Consider the following 19,069-nt stretch of genomic DNA (forward strand, 5'->3'; position numbering starts at 1 on the left):
TCACCTGTTTCTAAAGACTGACACATGTGTGCCCACTTCACCTTCAAATTGCATCTGAGTTAATCCACGTTAAATGACATCAGTCCAGGTACTGAACATTTTAAACACTTATCAATAAGGTTTGTCTGCACTGCACACTTTACCTTCCCACAGGTTTACATCACTCACATATCTAAAAGCTCCACTTTCAAGTCCCCTTAACTGGTTTGCTATAAAAAGGCCAGGATAAGAGCCCTATGGGATCGACTAATCACGGCACCATGGCTCAAAAACATTTATATAAAATTCTGTTTTTTTCTAATTATGGAACCAGTCTGAAATCCACTCCTCCAGCCAAGAAACTAACTGAGCTAGGAAACAGGTTTATAATATGCAGATCTGCAATCAAATATGTTCCTTTTATCCCAGAGCACAGATTATAGCAACAAGTTACTTTGATAAGATAATAAGTGAACAATATTTCTCACACAAGAGGAGAAAATTTTCATAATCATCCACTGTAGAGAATTCCAGTTATGTGAAACCCCCAGTTTGTCAGTCAGACCATTTTAACAGCTGTCAGAAGAAAGTTACCTTCACCTTTCCCAAATTCCTGGTAGCAAACCTAAGTCAATGTGGAGGCTTTGGCTGCTCATAGTAAAAACTGCTGGGTAATTATACAACTGAAAGGAAATAATGCTGCACAGTGCCTTAGAAACCACTCAGTGAAACACTTAGGATCTTGCATGCAGAACAATGTGTTGACGTCTGCATCGATAGATCCTTCAATCAGAGACAAATGCATGAACTGTCTAGCCGCTTTATAAACCAGTGATCCCCTTCTAGGCATTTTCAGAGACAGACTCAAAGCAGGAACCATCAGTACCTGTGTGGACCAGCATCCAGTGCATCTTGCGCTTATAACAGACACTAGCCAGACTTTCTAGCTCTTTGCACAAGTCCATACAAACCTCATCGAGGAGCTCTCAACTACTTTCACAATGCACAAGATACTGAGACTCCAATACTGCCATTATATTTGGAGTACTCCAAGTCAATATGTGGCCGAGGGATAATACTAACTGATCTAATGCTGTGATTTCACCCCCTAACCCCACCAAGTTTTTTGTTCTTGCCCAGGCATTGTTCTTTCCCACTAGAAGTTAAAAAGGCAAGGCACCCAAGCTACTTTCAAACACCTTAACAGCTGAATCTGGAGTGGCTAAGAACTGCAGTATGAAAATGATAGGAGAGAATAAAACAAAACACTGTCATGGCAATGTGCTTTGTTAAATGATAATTTTCTTTAATCCACTGATTGGAGATCTGAATTTATATATATTTTTTTTTAAAAGACATTTAAAAAGAAAAGGTACAAGGATGACTTTGCTTGCAGCTTAGGATGGTCACCTAATTTGCAACACTATCCTACATGCAAGGTCTGTGAAGGGGGAGACGAAATGTCTGCTAATTCCCCAGCAAGAACCAAGACCCAGAAAGTTTAAGGGAACTGTTTGTTCTTTCTTTTAGCAAGAAGAAATACTGCTAATTGCAATGTTTGAATGACTGAGTGATTGTCATGAGACAAGCCCCTCCCCATCTGTGGTTTTAATCTGGTGTTTTCTCTGCAGCAGAGGAGAAGCTTTTGGATGCTTACATGTGCAGACACTAACTGGGGGTCTCTCTCTCTCTCTCTCCATTCCAGCTTGAAAGTTTTCAAATCCTGCCTGTTGACTGACCATTTTGCATACTCCGACTAAAATCAGAAATCCCGTTAGAGGATATCATCCACATCGCTGTCTCCAAGAAATCCACCGAACCAGTCATCTACCTCTTCAAACTAAAAGCTTCAGGGCCACCGATTTCAGTCAGAAATCAGCCAAATCACTAAATGCCACAGACAATACAGCCCTTTTTTCTATGGACTCTAGCTCAACCAATCCACCTTTCCCCACTCTGTAACTTATCTGTGGAATACAGGGGACACCCAATCCCTTCTGCTGGGAAAAGGCATGACCTTTCCCCCAGAGAGTGCATTGAATGCTAGAGTGCTAGTAAACAGTATCGAAGGCAAGTATATCGCCATACCTGTATACCGGGTGCACCTGGAGTGTGACCTTGTTTCAGGACCAGTAACCGTGGGGATTGTCCCTAGTTTACCTGTGGACGGGGTCGACCTGCTCCTGGGTAATGATCTGGTGCGAGCGAAGGTGGTAGCTTCCCCAGTGGTTTTAGAAAGACCGAAAGAGGTCAGGGAGACAGAGCAGTTACAGGAAAAGAACCATGGCAATTTTCCTGATTGTGTGGGGACCCGGTCCAAGGCCAAACAAGCTCCGTCAGAGGAGGCTGAACTGGCAATGCAGACAGATGACCCTACTGTCTGGTTATCTGAAACCTTCTTTGGGAAGTTCGAGGACCCAAAGGATGGGTAAAACAGGTCTTCCTTGGTTGAGGCTCAACAAGCCAACCCAGGGTTAAAAAAGTTAGCACAGACTGCCCAAACTGAAGCTGAAGCAGAGGGAGTTCCAGAGCGCTACTATTTAAAGGATGAGGTGATGAGGAAGTCAAGACCTCCTCACAGACCTGCGGACGAACAGTGAACAGTGGTCCACCGGTAGCGGTGCCGCCAAGGTACCATAGGGAAATACTGAGATTCCAATGGCTGCACATGTTGCTATCAGAAAAATACCAAGCCCGCACCAGACAGCATTTTCAGTGGAAACAACTCCACAAGGATGTGGAGGAGTTCTGTAGGACTTGCTACATGTGCCAGGTTGTGGGGAAGCCTCAACCTGCAATAAAACCTGCGCCCCTAATTTCCTTTTGGGGAACTGCAGCAGAATGCTCGCGGATTATGTGGGGCCCCTACCAAAAACAAAAAGGGGCTACCAGTATCTTCTCATCATTATAGATGAGGCTACCCGATTTCTAGAAGCCATTCTCCTAAGAACTATCTCTGCCAAGTGGAGGGGTTAACCCAATTCTTCACCCGATATGGGCTGCCTGCTGAGATCCAGTCAAATCAGCGCACAACTTTTATGTCCAGTACTTTTCAAAAGGCATGGGTAATCTGGGTATAACCCAGCTACAGTCCTCAGCCTACCACCCACAGTCACACGGGGCTTTGCAGCGGTACCACTAGACCTAAAGACAATGATCAGAGCATACTGCTATGAGTACCCCCATGACTGGGTTAAAAGGCTGGGATTTCTTCTGTTTGCTACCAGGGACCCAATGAGTCCACTGGCTTTACTCCCTTTGAATTAGTTTACAGACACGAGGTGAAAGGTCCTCTTAAACTAATCAAGGAGAAGTTTTTGGGACACAGTGACAAAGTTTCCCTGTTAGTCTATATCTCCATGTTCCAAAAATGGCACACGAGTACCTGTGTGGTGGCTCAGGAACACCTACAAACCTCCCAGACAACTATGAAAAGGCAGGCAGATAAACATGTCAAGACCTGAACATTTCAGCCTGGAGATCATGAGTTAGTGCTTTTTTTTTTCGTTTGTGGGATGTGGGCGCTGCTGGCTAGGCCAGCATTTATTGCTCATCCCTAATTGTCCTTGAGATGGTGGTGGTGAGCTGCCTTCTTGAACCGCTGCAGTCCATGTGGTGTAGGTACACCCACAGTGCTGTAAGGGAGGGAGTTCCAGGAATCTGACCCAGTGATAGTGAAGGAAGGGCGAAATAGTTCCAAGTCAGGATGGTGTGTGGCTTGGAGGGAACTTGCAGGTGGTGGTGTTCCGATGCATCTGCTGCCCTTGTCCTTTTAGTTGGTAGAGATCATGGGTTTGGAAGGTGCTGTCGAAGAAGTCATGGTGAGTTGCTGCAGCGCATCTTGTAGATGGTACACACTGCTGCCACTGTGCACCGGTGGTGGAGGGAGTGAATGTTGAAGGTGCTGAATGGGGTGCCAATCAAGCAGGCTGCTTTGTTGTGGATGATGTCGAGCTTCTCGAGCTGCACCCATCCAGGCAAGTGGAGAGTATACACTCCTGACTTGTGCCTTGTAAATGGTAGACAAGCATTAGGGAGACAGGAGGCGAGTTACTCACCACAGAATTCCCAGCCTCTGACCTGCTCTTGTAGTTAAAGCATTTATGTGGCTGGTCCAGTTCAGTGGCTCGTAGAGAGTAGTAAAGAGAATTAGCTAGATTATATAATTGACACCCCAGATTGTAGGAAAAAGCAAAAGCAGTGCCACATCAATATGCTAAAACGGTATCACAGCTGGGAAGGGGACAAACAAGCACAGGACTGTCAGGAAAGACGAGGGCAAAAGGGACAGAGGACAAGTTACAGGAAGGCTGGGAGGATTCCCAAATCGCACCCCCTACCATCCGATTAGCTAACCCTGAAATGTTAGGGAAATTAGACACCGCAGTCTCCTATTTGAGCGCAGAACATAGAGGAGACCTAAAATAAAAGCAAAATACTGCAGAAGCTGGAAATCTGAAACAAAAACAAAAAGTGTTGGAATTACTCATCAGGGCTGGCAGTGTCTATGGAGAGAGAAGCAAAGTTAATGTTTCAGGTCTGTGACTTTTCATCAGAACTGGCAAAGGTTAGAAAAGAATTAGGTTTTAAGCAAGTGATGTGGAGTGGGATGGGGGAGAGAACAAAGGGGAAGGCGTTTGATAGGGCAGGAGAGATTAAATAACAAAGCTGTCCTGGGATAAAGGCAAAAGCGTGTGTTACTGCTTGTGGTAAAAGACAAAGCATTAGTCCAGAGAGACTGTTAATAGCAGAATGCGCAGTGGTTAGCACCGCAGCCTCACAGCTCCAGTGACCCGGGTTCAATTCTGGATACTGCCTGTGTGGAGTTTGCAAGTTCTCCCTGTGTCTGCGTGGGTTTCCTCTGGGTGCTCCAGTTTCCTCCCACATGCCAAAGACTTGCAGGTTGATAGGTAAATTGGCCATTATAAATTGCCCCTAGTATAGGTAGGTGGTAGGGAAATATAGGGACAGATGGGGATGTGGTAGGAATATGGAATTAGTATAGGATTAGTATAAATGGGTGGTTGATGGTCGGCATAGACTCGGTGGGCCGAAGGGCCTGTTTCAGTGCTGTATCTCTAAATAAATAAATAAGCTCTGACTACATGAAAAGCAGGCACATGGTTAAAAAATAATTTAAATAAGTCCAGTCATGCTCTGAAGTTGACCTGAGGAGACCTAACAAGGCTGCTCACAGAATTTAAAGGGATCTGCAGAGACAAACCAGCATGCACAACCCTAACGTAGATGTAGAAGACCCCTCCGATAAAACAAAATCCCTACTGCCTAGGTCCCAGGAAACTAACCCAAGTTTGGGAAGAAATTCAGTATATGCTGGAGCACAAGCTGGTTGAGCCCAGTCAGAACAGTTGGAGTTCCCAGATTGTGCTGGTGCCCAAACCTCATGGCTCAACAAGGCTCTGCATTGATTACAGAAAGATTAATACAGTGACCAGAGCCGATTCCTACCCAATTCCTGCCTGGAAGACTGTATAGATAGACTAGGAAATGCTACCTACAAAACCCAAATAAACTTGTTAAAAGGGTACTGGAAGGTTCCCTTCACCACCCCCCAAGCTAGAGAGATCTCAGCTTTTGTCACCCCAGACGGCTTATTCCGGTGCCAAGTGATGTCCTTTGGATTAAGAAATACCCCTGCCATCTTCCAAGGGTTGATAAACCAGGTAGTGGCTGGCCTGCCCAACTGTACAGTGTACCTGGATGATCTGTCAGTGTACAGTGACACCTGGGGAGGACCACCTAGACCATTTAATAGCCCTCTTCTGCAGGTTACAGTCGGTTGACCTTGTGGTAAATCTTGCAAAGAGCGAGTTCGCTGAAGTTCAAGTAACTTACCTAGGGCATATTGGGGTCAAAGGAGAAGTGTTGCACAGAGAAGCAAAGGCACAGGCCCTGATAGATTTTCCCGTCCCCACGACCAAACAGGAAATAATGGGATTTTTGGGGATGTGTGGGTTTTACCGCAAGTTTGTCCCAAACCTCAGTACTTTAACCGCCCCACTGACAGAATAATTTCAGAAAGAAGCAAAGGTAGTGAGGTCAGGGAGGTGCCAAACAGCTTTTGAGAGGCTGAAAGCCATCTTAACCAATGAACCGGTGCTGGCAGCTCCAAACTTTAACAAACCATTTAAAGTAGCAGTGGATGCTCGTGACCTAGGAGTAGATGCCGCCCTGCTGCAAGATGATGTGTTAGGCATTGAGACCAGTTGGGTACTTCTCAAAAAAATTAAACAAACATCAAAGGAGATACTCTACTTTGGAGAAGGAAGCCCTAGGACTGCTGCTGACTCTCAAAATGTTTGAGGTATATGTCCAAAATGGATATAGAGAGACCATAGCTTATACTGACCACAATCATTTGCCCTTTATAGAGAAATTCAAAACTCATAATGCAAGGCTTTTTCATTGGAGCCTGCTTCTGCAACCTTACCACCTGATTATCCACATTGCAGGGAAAAACAATGTGATAACTGACGCTTTATGTAGGATTTAGCTCAGCAAGGAACAATCCCAGATAAAAAAAAATTAAACGAGAACATGGCTATGACAGTGAGTTTGAGGGGTTTGTGTGTACAGTTTCTCTTTAATTTGTGACCTCATAATGAAATGTTCCTATTGTCACATTTCATTTTGTGTGGTGGGGAGGTGTCATGCCAACGTGCTTTGTTAAATGATAATTTTCTTTAATCCAGTGACTGGAGATCTGAATTTATATTTTAAGACATTTTAAAAAGGTACAAGGATGATGTACCAGCATTTGACCCTACATGCAAGGACTGCGAGGAGGGAAGACAAAATGCCTACTAATTCCCCAGCAAGAACCAAGACCCAGGAAGTTTAGGGAACTGTTTGTTCTCTTTCTTTTAGCAAGAAGAAGAAATACTGCGAACTGCAATGTTTGAATCACTGAGAGAATGTTATGTGACAAGCCCCTCCCCATCTGTGGTTTTAAGCTGGTGTTTTCTCTGCAGCAAAGGAGAAACTTTTGGACTCTGACATGTGCAGTGGGGGTCGCTCTCTCTATTCCAGCTTAAAAGCTTTCAAATCCTGCCTGTTGACTTACCACCTTTACATACTCCAGCTAAAATCAGAAACCCCGTTGGAAGAAATCATCCACATCGCTATTTCCAAAAAAAAACCCGACCAAACCAGTCATCTATCTCTTTAAACTAAAAGCGTCAGGACCATCGAATTCAGCTAGAAGTCAGCCAAATCACCAAATGCCACAGACTGTATCACCCTTTTTTCTATGGGCTCTAACTCAACCAATCTTCCTTTCCCCACTCTGTAACCTATTTGTGTATGTGTAAACCTCTAGTGTGCATGTGTGTGTTTGTGTGAAAGTTGGCATGTCATTTAATATTTTCATTAGTTCTGTTTAGGTACAATAAAGATAACCTCTTCCTTTGTTAACTCAAGAAAACCTATCCAATTGGTTCTTATGATGATCATAGCAAGTAAGTAATCAAACACCTACTGAATTGGCTAGTACATCCACTTTAAGAAAGAATTAAACCTGTTGTGATCAAACAAGGACAGGGAAAAGAGGGAAGCCTTTCGACCCCTCCTCACTTGACCATAACACTAACCTTTTGACAACTTTTCCTGGAGGGAGTCGGCACACACACAAAACACTAAAATACACCTAGTAATGTTCAATGCAATTTGTACAGCAGCCCACTCACCATTATTGTATTTATCGAGTACTTCCTTTACCAGGTACATGTTAGCTGACCTGCGGAATATCCCTTCCTTGTTCAGACCTGAGGATGAGTAGACAACATGTCAAACAGAATTGACACAAACATTTTAATCCTTTCAACACTGGCCAATGATACTGGTGAGTAATATTTTCCCTGGGTCACTCAAAGTATTATAAGGTTTAGGTTATTTATGGAAAAGGACAAGGGACAATCTAGAGTAAAAGTACTGAATTGGAGGAGGGCTAATTTCAGTGGGGTAGGAACAGATCTGTCCTGGGTAATAAAAACAAAATACTGCAGAGGCTGGAAATCTGAAATAAAAACAAGAAATGCTGGAAATACCCAGCAGGTCTGGCAGCATCTGTGGAGCAAGAAGCAGAGTTAATGTTTAATGTTTAACTCTGCTTCTCTCTCCACAGATGCTGCCAGACCTGCTGCGTATTTCCAGCATTTCTGGCTTTATTTCTGTCCTGGGTAAATTGGAATCAAAGATTGGCAGGAAAAACAGTAAAGGAACAATGGGCTGTCTTTAAAGTGGAGATGGTTCAGGTACAGTTGAGGTACATTCCCATGAGAGGGGAAAGTAGGGCAACCAAAGTAAAGGCCTGCTAACCCAGCCGAACCCGACAGGACCAGACGACATTCGTCGGGTCTGGCATTTGGGGTCAGATCTGACATGATCCATCACAGGTAAGTGGCTCCACTGTTAATTTTTGACGAGAAAGGTGGTATTGTTAAAGCTATTTTAAGCTTGTGCAGATCAGCAACAATGTGAAAAACGGAAGGTAAGTTAACTGATGGTCGGGTCAGGCACGGGAAAAAAATGGAAGGACTCGGGCCAGGTCGGGTTTGGGTCGGAGGTGGTTCTGTCAGGCTCAGGTCGGGTTTTTGTTTGCAGACCTGAGCAGGCCTTTAAACCAAAGCCAGAGCGCCCTGGATGACAAAAGAGATAGAGAGTAAGATGAAGAAGAAAAAGTGTGTGTAAATGCAGAGTTGACCTTGCAGAGAGCCAGCACAGACACAATGGACTGAATGGCCTCCTTCTGTTCTGTAACTATTCTATGAAACCAGCAGTGAAAAAGAATTTGAGAGTACATTTAGTTTTGTGAGAAACTTTGTGTGTGTTTGGGGTGGGGGTGGGGGGGGAGGGGGTGGAATTAATATGATGCAACAAATGTTCTCAAAGCTACTGACTATATAAGTGAGGATTCAATAACTGTGTATTGACATAAAATTAGCATGAATTAAAATTAGAGCACCTCAGTTATTTAACTGGCTAAAGCAGTGAGTAGTTGAACCATGCAGCCCAGCATGCCCTAGGTTTTATCACTGCTCGGTCCTATATTGGCTAATCACAGTCCAAAGTAGGAGTACTACAATTGGCTTCAGTGTCCCTGAGTTAGGAAGAAGAGAAAAAAAGGTAAGGATTCCCTGTCCCAATCTCTATCCAGTAGCAAGTAAGGAGTGGGCAGTATGTGAGGGCTGTGTCAGGTCAATTGACAGAAGCCTGCAGTCTGTGCTTGCACACGGCAGAAGAGGTGCTTGGGTGAGTAAGAGGGAGCTAGCACATACGAAACTACATCCCAGCAATGAGTCAACCTTCAAGAGAGGAGGGCAGGGTGAAGCCTGCCAGTAAAAGTTGGAGAAAGGTGTGTTTGTGAGGCTATGAAATAGCTCCAATATCTTCCTTTGCCATGAACTACTGAGTGCCAAGATGGGAAATGAAATTCAATCCACTGGGTCAGCCAGCCATATAGAGCAGGAAGGTGCCAGCTTTGATCTCAGATTGCTCTGAGTTGGCTGCTTTCAACTGGCTCCAATTGCTGAAAATGTACATTTGTGGGAATCGGGGGAGGAGCACATCAGGCTTGGCTTCAATAACCCATCATCCATGGTCAAATAAACTGTTGTCGCTTACTGCCACTACTCATACACTAGTAATAGCAACCGGCCAGGCAATAGAGGGCAACCAGCAGCTGTGGAACTATATCCCAATAAGGAGTCAATGACTTTTATAGTCAGAAAGGAAGAAAATTAACAGGAAAAAAAGGAAGGAAATACGGATCATGTCTGCAGCTGGTTTCTTCTGATTGAAGGATATGTCACTCACCGTGCTTCTTAATGTAAGCGGCTGACTGCTCCATTACTAGTGGAATGGCCTTGTGATCAGGGTCCTTTTCTCTGAGCCTAAGCAAACAAAAGGTTGAAATCAAATATTAAATTTGGGAACTAAACAATTGATAAAAAACCAGCCCACTCTTTCTCTGCTGACATACAGAGCTACAAGGAGAGAAGTGACTAAGTAGCTGGCAAACACTCAGGATGACATATACTGTGTTGCCCACAAAAGAATTTAAGTATTCTCTTTAAGCACACATGGCACAGATACAGCAGCTCTGCTCATGGCCTCCCCAACTGTGGTCAGGAACTCCTGATTTAGGCAATTCTGAGAAAAAATGTATTTCATGCACGCTGAGCAAGTGCCTGGGGAAAGGCGGCTGAGAAGGAGTCAGTCAGTCATAATCTCTAAACAGCGATGCTGCTGGATACTACAAGCATATGGGGAATCAAACACATACAGAATTGGGCCTACTGTCTTACCCATGAAGAGTGGTTGAAGTACCAGGAACTGTAATCCAGGAAGCAGTCACGGCCACCAGAAGAGGAAGGGAAAACTGAACAGAAGAAACATCACTTTTATCAGGGAACTGACACCAAAACTCATGGGAATTACTTACGCTGGAAGTGAGATTCCAAACTGTTGGTGAGGCAACTGCTTTTTAGGTTCTGGTGGAATGGGTTTCTGAACTGTTTGGATACTCTCATCAAACCTAAAAACAAAATCAAGAACAGATAAGGACAACTCAATCGACAGACAGAGCCCTTGCCATCAAGCAATGAAATCAAAGCATTAATTCCAAACAAAAGACATTCTGCGGATCCTCCAAAGTGCTTCAGGGCCATGGATCACTTTTAAAGTGCAGTCACACTTCATGTAGGTAAACAAGGCAACCAATTTGCACACAAATTCCCATAAATAGGAAATGATTGACCGGATAATATTTCTGGTGACATTAGCTAAAGGAAGTATATAAGCGGGGGCTGCAAAAGAACGCTGCACTTCAAATAACGCCACTGAATCTTTTACTTCTGCCGGCACAGGTGGACAAGGCCTGCATTTAATATCTTATCTGAAAAATGCACTTTCAATAAAACAGCACTTTCAACAATGCAGCACTCCTGTAATACTAGAGTAGCAGCCTAAATTTTGCTCTCAAGTCATTAGGGGGACTGAAACCTTCAATATTCAGACTTAGATGCACGAGTTCCACCAATAGAGCCAAGCTGATTCAATTTGATAACTCTGAATAAACAGAATGTACAGTTGAATACCTCTGACTTTTAAAAGATTCAAGAGGACTGAAAAAAGGCCTCCAAATGACATGTCAATTTACAATCTCAACTGCTGTAACTGGGTGGGAAGGCCAGTTGGGGTGGGGAGTGGGCCACGTTAAACAATGTCATTTCCCAAATGAAGGAAAAGTGCAAGGTACAACATCTGGAAAATAGCCAGGCTGTTCTCACATAATTCAAAGCAGCCAGTTACAAAATAAGGCTGGTATTGGACTAGGAACATATCACTGCATACCTGCCCAGGTCAGGACATGGGGCTGAGCTCAGATTTTTCCAAATTTCGCAATGAAAAGTGAAAGCTGGGAGTTTACATAAAGATGCTGATGTGATTCAGCAAGGTTCAGACTAGGGGGGTGTGAGGGCTGCAGAGAGAAGGTTTACAACTGAAATGGGAGACAATTTACAAGGCTGACAGATATGATGCTAAACCCATCTTTCAGTCTTTTAGTCCATAGCATCAGTTTGGACAGAGTTAACAGCACTTACATAAATAGGTCTTCTCCACCGCAGCCACCACCACTTACCATACATTATATTCATACAACAGAAAACAATCTCATATAAATAGAATGTTTGATAAATTCACCAAAATAAGAGAAAATTAAAAATTACATGCCCCTGAAATGATCACAATCCCTCTACAAACTGGGTCCTACTTAGTTACCTGAAACTGACCAATAGAACCTCTCTCACACAGGGATATGATTTAGACCAGGGGTGTCCAATCGACTCGCGTGGGGGGGCCACATTACAATCTTTGTCCATAGGGAGCCGGTGAGACAATTTCTGAGAGAGCTCATCTTACTATTAATCAAAACAACAAATGTGCATTTTTGTGGAAACTTTAAATGAGAATAATTTATTGCCTTACTTTCTGGTCACTATGTTGGAGACAGATTTAGTGAGATACCTGACATTTTTTTGGTCGCACAAGTAGACAATGTTTGCCCGCACACTTAGAGCCATAGAGTCATACAGCACAGAAACAGGCCCTACAGCCCATCGCATCTGCGCCAACCATCAAGCACCTATCCAATCTAATCCCAATTTCCCGCACTTAGCCCGTAGCCTTGCATGCTATGGCGTTTCAAGTGCACATCTAAATACTTCTTAAATGTTGTGAGGGTTCCTGCCACTACCACCCCTTCAGGCAGTGTGTTCCAGATACCAACCACCCTCTGGGTGAAAACATTTTTCTTCAAATCCCCTCTCAACCTCCTTCTCCTTACCTTAAATCTATGCCCCCTGGTTATTGACCCCTCTGCGAAGGTAAAAGGTTTCTTCCTATCTATCCTATTATTGACCCTCATAATTTTGTATACCTCAATCAGGTTCCCCCCTCAGCCTTCTCTGCTCCAAGGAAAACAACACAAGCCTATCCAGTCTCTTGATGCTGAGTATTCCAGACAGAGGTCCAAGTGTCAGGAGTGATCTTGATCACTTACTCTCCCTCCTCTTGCACTGCTTACTTTCTCGTCACTATGTTGGACACCGATTTAGTGCGATACCTGTACAAGTAGACAATGTTTGCCTCCACACTTGTAGCAGAGTATTCCAGATTGATGTACAACTGTCAGGATTATTCTTGATCATTCTCTCCCCCTCCTCTCTCGCTGCTTCCATCTTTCTCTTCCCGTGTTCCCCCTTCTCTATGTTACTCCCCGACTCCCTTGTCTGTCACCAACTCCACCACCCCCCCTCCCTCCACCCCCGTGTCTCTCCCTCTCTCTGGCTATGCCCCCACTCTCTCTCTCTCTCTGGCAGTCACCCCCACCCCCGCGACAGACAAACACACTCTCTCTTCAGCCCCCGCCCGTCCCTCACATTCTCTCTCACTCCCTCTGTTCGCCACCCTCTCCATCTCTCTTTCCCCTCCTCTCCCTCCATCTCCGTCACCAAACCCTCACCCTCTCTGCCTCTCTGTCCCCCTCATCCCTCTCGCCCACCCCACTCCCTCTGGCCTCCCCCGTTCCTTCTGCCCACTCCACCCATGGCCCTCAATCTCCCTCCCCTAGTCCCACTGACCCCTCTCTCCCTCTGGCCAACTCCCACTTTCTGGCTCCCCTGCTCTCTCACTCTGTCGCTCCAACAGCGTTCCAGAGCCTCCCCCAACTCTGACACCCCTTCCTCCCCCCCCCCACCCCCCCACACCGACCTCGGCGCTCTCACTCTCTGACCCTCCCGCCGTCCCTCCACCTCTCTTACTCTCTTCCCCTCCCCACTCACTCTCTACTCCCCCCCCACCGCCACTCTCTTACTCTGCTCACCCCGTCCTGTCCCCTCGCCTCTCACTCCGCCACCCTCTCACTCACTCGCTTGCTCTCTGCCTCTCCTCACTAGTTCGCTCTCTGCCCCGGCCCCCTTACTTGCTCGCTCTCATGCACTCCTCCTCACTCGCTTTCTCTCTGGCACCCCCCTCGCTCACTCATTCTGGCTCTCAACTTGCTCACCCACTCGAGCCCCCCGCTCACACTCAAGCCCCACCCCTACTCACTCACTAGCTCCCCCCCACTCAGTCACTCACTAGCCACACCTCCCACTCCACTGTCTGTCACCTCCCTCTCTCTCTCTCTCTGCAACCCCCCCCTCTCTCTCTCTCTCTGCAACCCCCCCTCTCTCTCTCTCTCTCTCTCTCTGCAACCCTCTCTCTCTCTCTCTCTCTCTGCAACCCCCACTCTCTCTCTCTCTCTCTCTCTCTGCAACCCCCCCTCTCTCTCTCTCTCTCTCTGCAACCCTCCCTCTCTCTCTCTCTCTCTCTCTGCAACCCCCCCTCTCTCTCTCTCTCTCTCTCTCTGCAACCCCCCCTCCTCTCTCTCTCTCTCTCTCTGCAACCCCCCCCCTCTCTCTCTCTCTGCAACCCCCCCTCTCTCTCTCTCTGCAACCCCCCCTCTCTCTCTCTCTCTCTCTCTCTCTCTCTGCAACCCTCTCTCTCTCTCTCTCTCTCTCTCTCTGCAACCCCCCCTCTCTCTCTCTCTCTCTGCAACCCCCCCTCTCTCTCTCTCTCTCTCTGCAACCCCCCCCTCTCTCTCTCTCTCTCTCTCTCTGCAACCCCCCCTCTCTCTCTCTCTGCAACCCCCCCTCTCTCTCTCTCTCTCTCTCTGCAACCCCCCGTCTCTCTCTCTCTGCAACCCCCCCTCTCTCTCTCTCTCTCTCTGCAACCCCCCCTCTCTCTCTCTCTCTGCAACCCCCCCCTCTCTCTCTCTCTCTCTCTCTCTGCAACCCCCCCCCTCTCTCTCTCTCTCTGCAACCCCCCCTCTCTCTCTCTCTCTCTCTGCAACCCCCCCTCTCTCTCTCTCTGCAACCCCCCCTCTCTCTCTCTCTGCAACCCCCCCTCTCTCTCTCTGCAACCCCCCTCTCTCTCTCTCTGCAACCCCCCCTCTCTCTCTCTCTGCAACCCCCTCTCTCTCTCTCTCTGCAACCCCCCTCTCTCTCTCTCTCTGCAACCCCCCTCTCTCTCTCTCTCTGCAACCCCCTCTCTCTCTCTCTCTGCAACCCCCTCTCTCTCTCTCTCTGCAACCCCCCTCTCTCTCTCTCTCTCTGCAACCCCCTCTCTCTCTCTCTCTCTGCAACCCCCTCTCTCTCTCTCTCTCTGCAACCCCCTCTCTCTCTCTCTCTCTCTGCAACCCCCTCCCTCTCTCTCTCTCTCTCTCTGCAACCCCCCTCTCTCTCTCTCTCTCTGCAACCCCCTCTCTCTCTCTCTCTCTGCAACCCCCTCTCTCTCTCTCTCTCTGCAACCCCCTCTCTCTCTCTCTCTCTGCAACCCCTTCTCTCTCTCTCTCTCTGCAACCCCCTCTCTCTCTCTCTCTCTGCAACCCCCTCTCTCTCTCTCTCTCTGCAACCCCCTCTCTCTCTCTCTCTCTGCAACCCCCTCTCTCTCTCTCTCTCTCTGCAACCCCCTCTCTCTCTCTCTCTCTGCAACCCCCTCTCTCTCTCTCTCTCTGCAACCCCCTCTCTCTCTCTCTCTCTGCAACCCCCTCTCTCTCTCTCTCTCTGCAACCCCCTCTCTCTCTCTCTCTCTGCAACCCCCTCTCTCTCTCTCTCTCTGCAACCCCCTCTCTCTCTCTCTCTCTGCTGCAACCCCCTCTCTCTCTCTCTCTCTGCAACCCCCTCTCTCTCTCTCTCTCTGCAACCCCCTCTCTCTCTCTCTCTCTGCAACCCCCTCTCTCTCTCTCTCTCTGCAACCCCCTCTCTCTCTCTCTCTCTGCAACCCCCTCTCTCTCTCTCTCTCTGCAACCCCCTCTCTCTCTCTCTCTCTGCAACCCCCCTCTCTCTCTCTCTCTCTGCAACCCCCTCTCTCTCTCTCTCTCTGCAACCCCCTCTCTCTCTCTCTCTCTGCAACCCCCTCTCTCTCTCTCTCTCTGCAACCCCCTCTCTCTCTCTCTCTCTGCAACCCCCTCTCTCTCTCTCTCTCTGCAACCCCCTCTCTCTCTCTCTCTCTGCAACCCCCTCTCTCTCTCTCTCTCTGCAACCCCTCTCTCTCTCTCTCTCTGCAACCCCCTCTCTCTCTCTCTCTCTGCAACCCCCTCTCTCTCTCTCTCTCTGCAACCCCCTCTCTCTCTCTCTCTCTGCAACCCCCTCTCTCTCTCTCTCTCTGCAACCCCCTCTCTCTCTCTCTCTCTGCAACCCCCTCTCTCTCTCTCTCTCTGCAACCCCCTCTCTCTCTCTCTCTCTGCAACCCCCTCTCTCTCTCTCTCTCTGCAACCCCCTCTCTCTCTCTCTCTCTGCAACCCCCTCTCTCTCTCTCTCTCTGCAACCCCCTCTCTCTCTCTCTCTCTCTGCAACCCCCTCTCTCTCTCTCTCTCTGCAACCCCCTCTCTCTCTCTCTCTGCAACCCCCTCTCTCTCTCTCTCTCTGCAACCCCCTCTCTCTCTCTCTCTCTCTGCAACCCCCTCTCTCTCTCTCTCTCTCTCTGCAACCCCCCTCTCTCTCTCTCTCTCTGCAACCCCCTCTCTCTCTCTCTCTCTGCAACCCCCTCTCTCTCTCTCTCTCTGCAACCCCCTCTCTCTCTCTCTCTCTGCAACCCCCTCTCTCTCTCTCTCTCTGCAACCCCCCTCTCTCTCTCTCTCTCTGCAACCCCCTCTCTCTCTCTCTCTCTGCAACCCCCTCTCTCTCTCTCTCTCTGCAACCCCCTCTCTCTCTCTCTCTCTGCAACCCCCTCTCTCTCTCTCTCTCTGCAACCCCCTCTCTCTCTCTCTCTCTGCAACCCCCCTCTCTCTCTCTCTCTCTGCAACCCCCTCTCTCTCTCTCTCTCTGCAACCCCCTCTCTCTCTCTCTCTCTGCAACCCCCTCTCTCTCTCTCTCTCTGCAACCCCCTCTCTCTCTCTCTCTCTGCAACCCCCTCTCTCTCTCTCTCTCTGCAACCCCCTCTCTCTCTCTCTCTCTGCAACCCCCTCTCTCTCTCTCTCTCTGCAACCCCCTCTCTCTCTCTCTCTCTGCAACCCCCTCTCTCTCTCTCTCTCTGCAACCCCCTCTCTCTCTCTCTCTCTGCAACCCCCTCTCTCTCTCTCTCTCTGCAACCCCCTCTCTCTCTCTCTCTCTGCAACCCCCTCTCTCTCTCTCTCTCTGCAACCCCCCCTCTCTCTCTCTCTCTCTCTGCAACCCCCCTCTCTCTCTCTCTCTCTCTCTCTGCAACCCCCCTCTCTCTCTCTCTCTGCAACCCCCTCTCTCTCTCTCTCTGCAATCCCCCCTCTCTCTCTCTCTGCAATCCCCCCTCTCTCTCTCTCTCTCTGCAATCCCCCCTCTCTCTCTCTCTCTCTGCAACCCCCCTCTCTCTCTCTCTCTCTCTCTCTGCAACCCCCCCTCTCTCTCTCTCTCTCTGCAACCCCCCCTCTCTCTCTCTCTGCAACCCCCCCTCTCTCTCTCTCTGCAACCCCCCCTCTCTCTCTCTCTGCAACCCCCCCTCTCTCTCTCTCTCTCTGCAACCCCCCCTCTCTCTCTGCAACCCCCCCTCTCTCTCTGCAACCCCCCCTCTCTCTCTGCAACCCCCCCTCTCTCTCTCTCTCTCTGCAACCCCCCCTCTCTCTCTCTCTCTCTGCAACCCCCCCTCTCTCTCTCTCTCTGCAACCCCCCCTCTCTCTCTCTCTCTCTGCAACCCCCCCTCTCTCTCTCTCTCTCTCTCTCTGCAACCCCCCCCCTCTCTCTCTCTCTCTCTCTGCAACCCCCCCTCTCTCTCTCTCTCTCTCTGCAACCCCCCCTCTCTCTCTCTCTCTCTCTGCAACCCCCCCTCTCTCTCTCTCTCTCTCTGCAACCCCCCCCTCTCTCTCTCTCTCTGCAACCCCCCCTCTCTCTCTCTCTCTGCAACCCCCCCTCTCTCTCTCTCTCTGCAACCCCCCTCTCTCTCTCTCTCTGCAACCCCCCCTCTCTCTCTCTCTCTCTGCAACCCCCTCTCTCTCTCTCTCTGCAACCCCCCCTCTCTCTCTCTCTCTGCAACCCCCCCTCTCTCTCTCTCTCTGCAACCCCCCCTCTCTCTCTCTCTCTCTGCAACCCCCCCTCTCTCTCTCTCTCTGCAACCCCCCCTCTCTCTCTCTCTCTGCAACCCCCCTCTCTCTCTCTCTCTGCAACCCCCCCTCTCTCTCTCTCTCTGCAACCCCCCCTCTCTCTCTCTCTCTGCAACCCCCCCTCTCTCTCTCTCTGCAATCCCCCCTCTCTCTCTCTCTCTCTGCAATCCCCCCTCTCTCTCTCTCTCTCTGCAACCCCCCCTCTCTCTCTCTCTCTCTCTCTCTGCAACCCCCCCTCTCTCTCTCTCTCTCTGCAACCCCCCCCTCTCTCTCTCTGCAACCCCCCCTCTCTCTCTCTCTGCAACCCCCCCTCTCTCTCTCTCTGCAACCCCCCCTCTCTCTCTGCAACCCCCCCTCTCTCTCTGCAACCCCCCTCTCTCTCTGCAACCCCCCCTCTCTCTCTGCAACCCCCCTCTCTCTCTCTCTCTCTGCAACCCCCCCTCTCTCTCTCTCTCTCTGCAACCCCCCCTCTCTCTCTCTCTCTGCAACCCCCCCTCTCTCTCTCTCTCTCTCTCTCTGCAACCCCCCCCCTCTCTCTCTCTCTCTCTCTGCAACCCCCTCTCTCTCTCTCTCTCTCTGCAACCCCCCCTCTCTCTCTCTCTCTCTCTGCAACCCCCCCTCTCTCTCTCTCTCTCTCTGCAACCCCCCTCTCTCTCTCTCTCTCTCTGCAACCCCCCTCTCTCTCTCTCTCTCTGCAACCCCCCCTCTCTCTCTCTCTCTGCAACCCCCCCCTCTCTCTCTCTCTCTGCAACCCCCCCTCTCTCTCTCTCTCTGCAACCCCCCCTCTCTCTCTCTCTCTGCAACCCCCCCTCTCTCTCTCTCTCTGCAACCCCCCCTCTCTCTCTCTCTCTGCAACCCCCTCTCTCTCTCTCTGCAACCCCCCTCTCTCTCTCTCTCTGCAACCCCCCTCTCTCTCTCTCTCTGCAACCCCCCCTCTCTCTCTCTCTCTGCAACCCCCCCTCTCTCTCTCTCTCTGCAACCCCCCCTCTCTCTCTCTCTCTGCAACCCCCCCTCTCTCTCTCTCTCTGCAACCCCCCCTCTCTCTCTCTCTCTGCAACCCCCCCTCTCTCTCTCTCTATCTGCAACCCCCCCTCTCTCTCTCTCTATCTGCAACCCCCCTCTCTCTCTCTCTCTGCAACCCCCCCTCTCTCTCTCTCTCTGCAACCCCCCCTCTCTCTCTCTCTCTGCAACCCCCCCTCTCTCTCTCTCTCTGCAACCCCCCCTCTCTCTCTCTCTCTGCAACCCCCCCTCTCTCTCTCTCTCTGCAACCCCCCCTCTCTCTCTCTCTCTGCAACCCCTCTCTCTCTCTCTCTGCAACCCCCCCTCTCTCTCTCTCTCTGCAACCCCCTCTCTCTCTCTCTCTCTCTGCAACCCCCCCTCTCTCTCTCTCTCTCTCTGCAACCCCCCCTCTCTCTCTCTCTCTCTGCAACCCCCCTCTCTCTCTCTCTCTGCAAC

General features: G+C 49.2%; 1 protein-coding gene across 3 annotated transcripts in view; it reads right to left on the reverse strand.

Moving 5' to 3' along the window:
• arhgap1 (Rho GTPase activating protein 1) overlaps nucleotides 1-19,069 on the reverse strand; it is a 63,736-nt gene that overhangs the window by 12,068 nt on the left and 32,599 nt on the right. For all 3 annotated transcript variants that reach the window (XM_068045949.1, XM_068045950.1, XM_068045948.1), the window contains exons 8-10: nucleotides 10,442-10,534; nucleotides 9,814-9,890; nucleotides 7,686-7,763 (exon numbers count right to left, since the gene is read on the reverse strand). In XM_068045949.1, coding sequence (XP_067902050.1) covers nucleotides 7,686-7,763; nucleotides 9,814-9,890; nucleotides 10,442-10,534 — 248 coding nt within the window. The remainder of the gene's footprint in view (nucleotides 1-7,685; nucleotides 7,764-9,813; nucleotides 9,891-10,441; nucleotides 10,535-19,069) is intronic.

This window comes from Heterodontus francisci, chromosome 14 (assembly GCF_036365525.1).
Source record: "Heterodontus francisci isolate sHetFra1 chromosome 14, sHetFra1.hap1, whole genome shotgun sequence".
Classification (NCBI taxonomy): Eukaryota; Metazoa; Chordata; class Chondrichthyes; order Heterodontiformes; family Heterodontidae; genus Heterodontus; species Heterodontus francisci.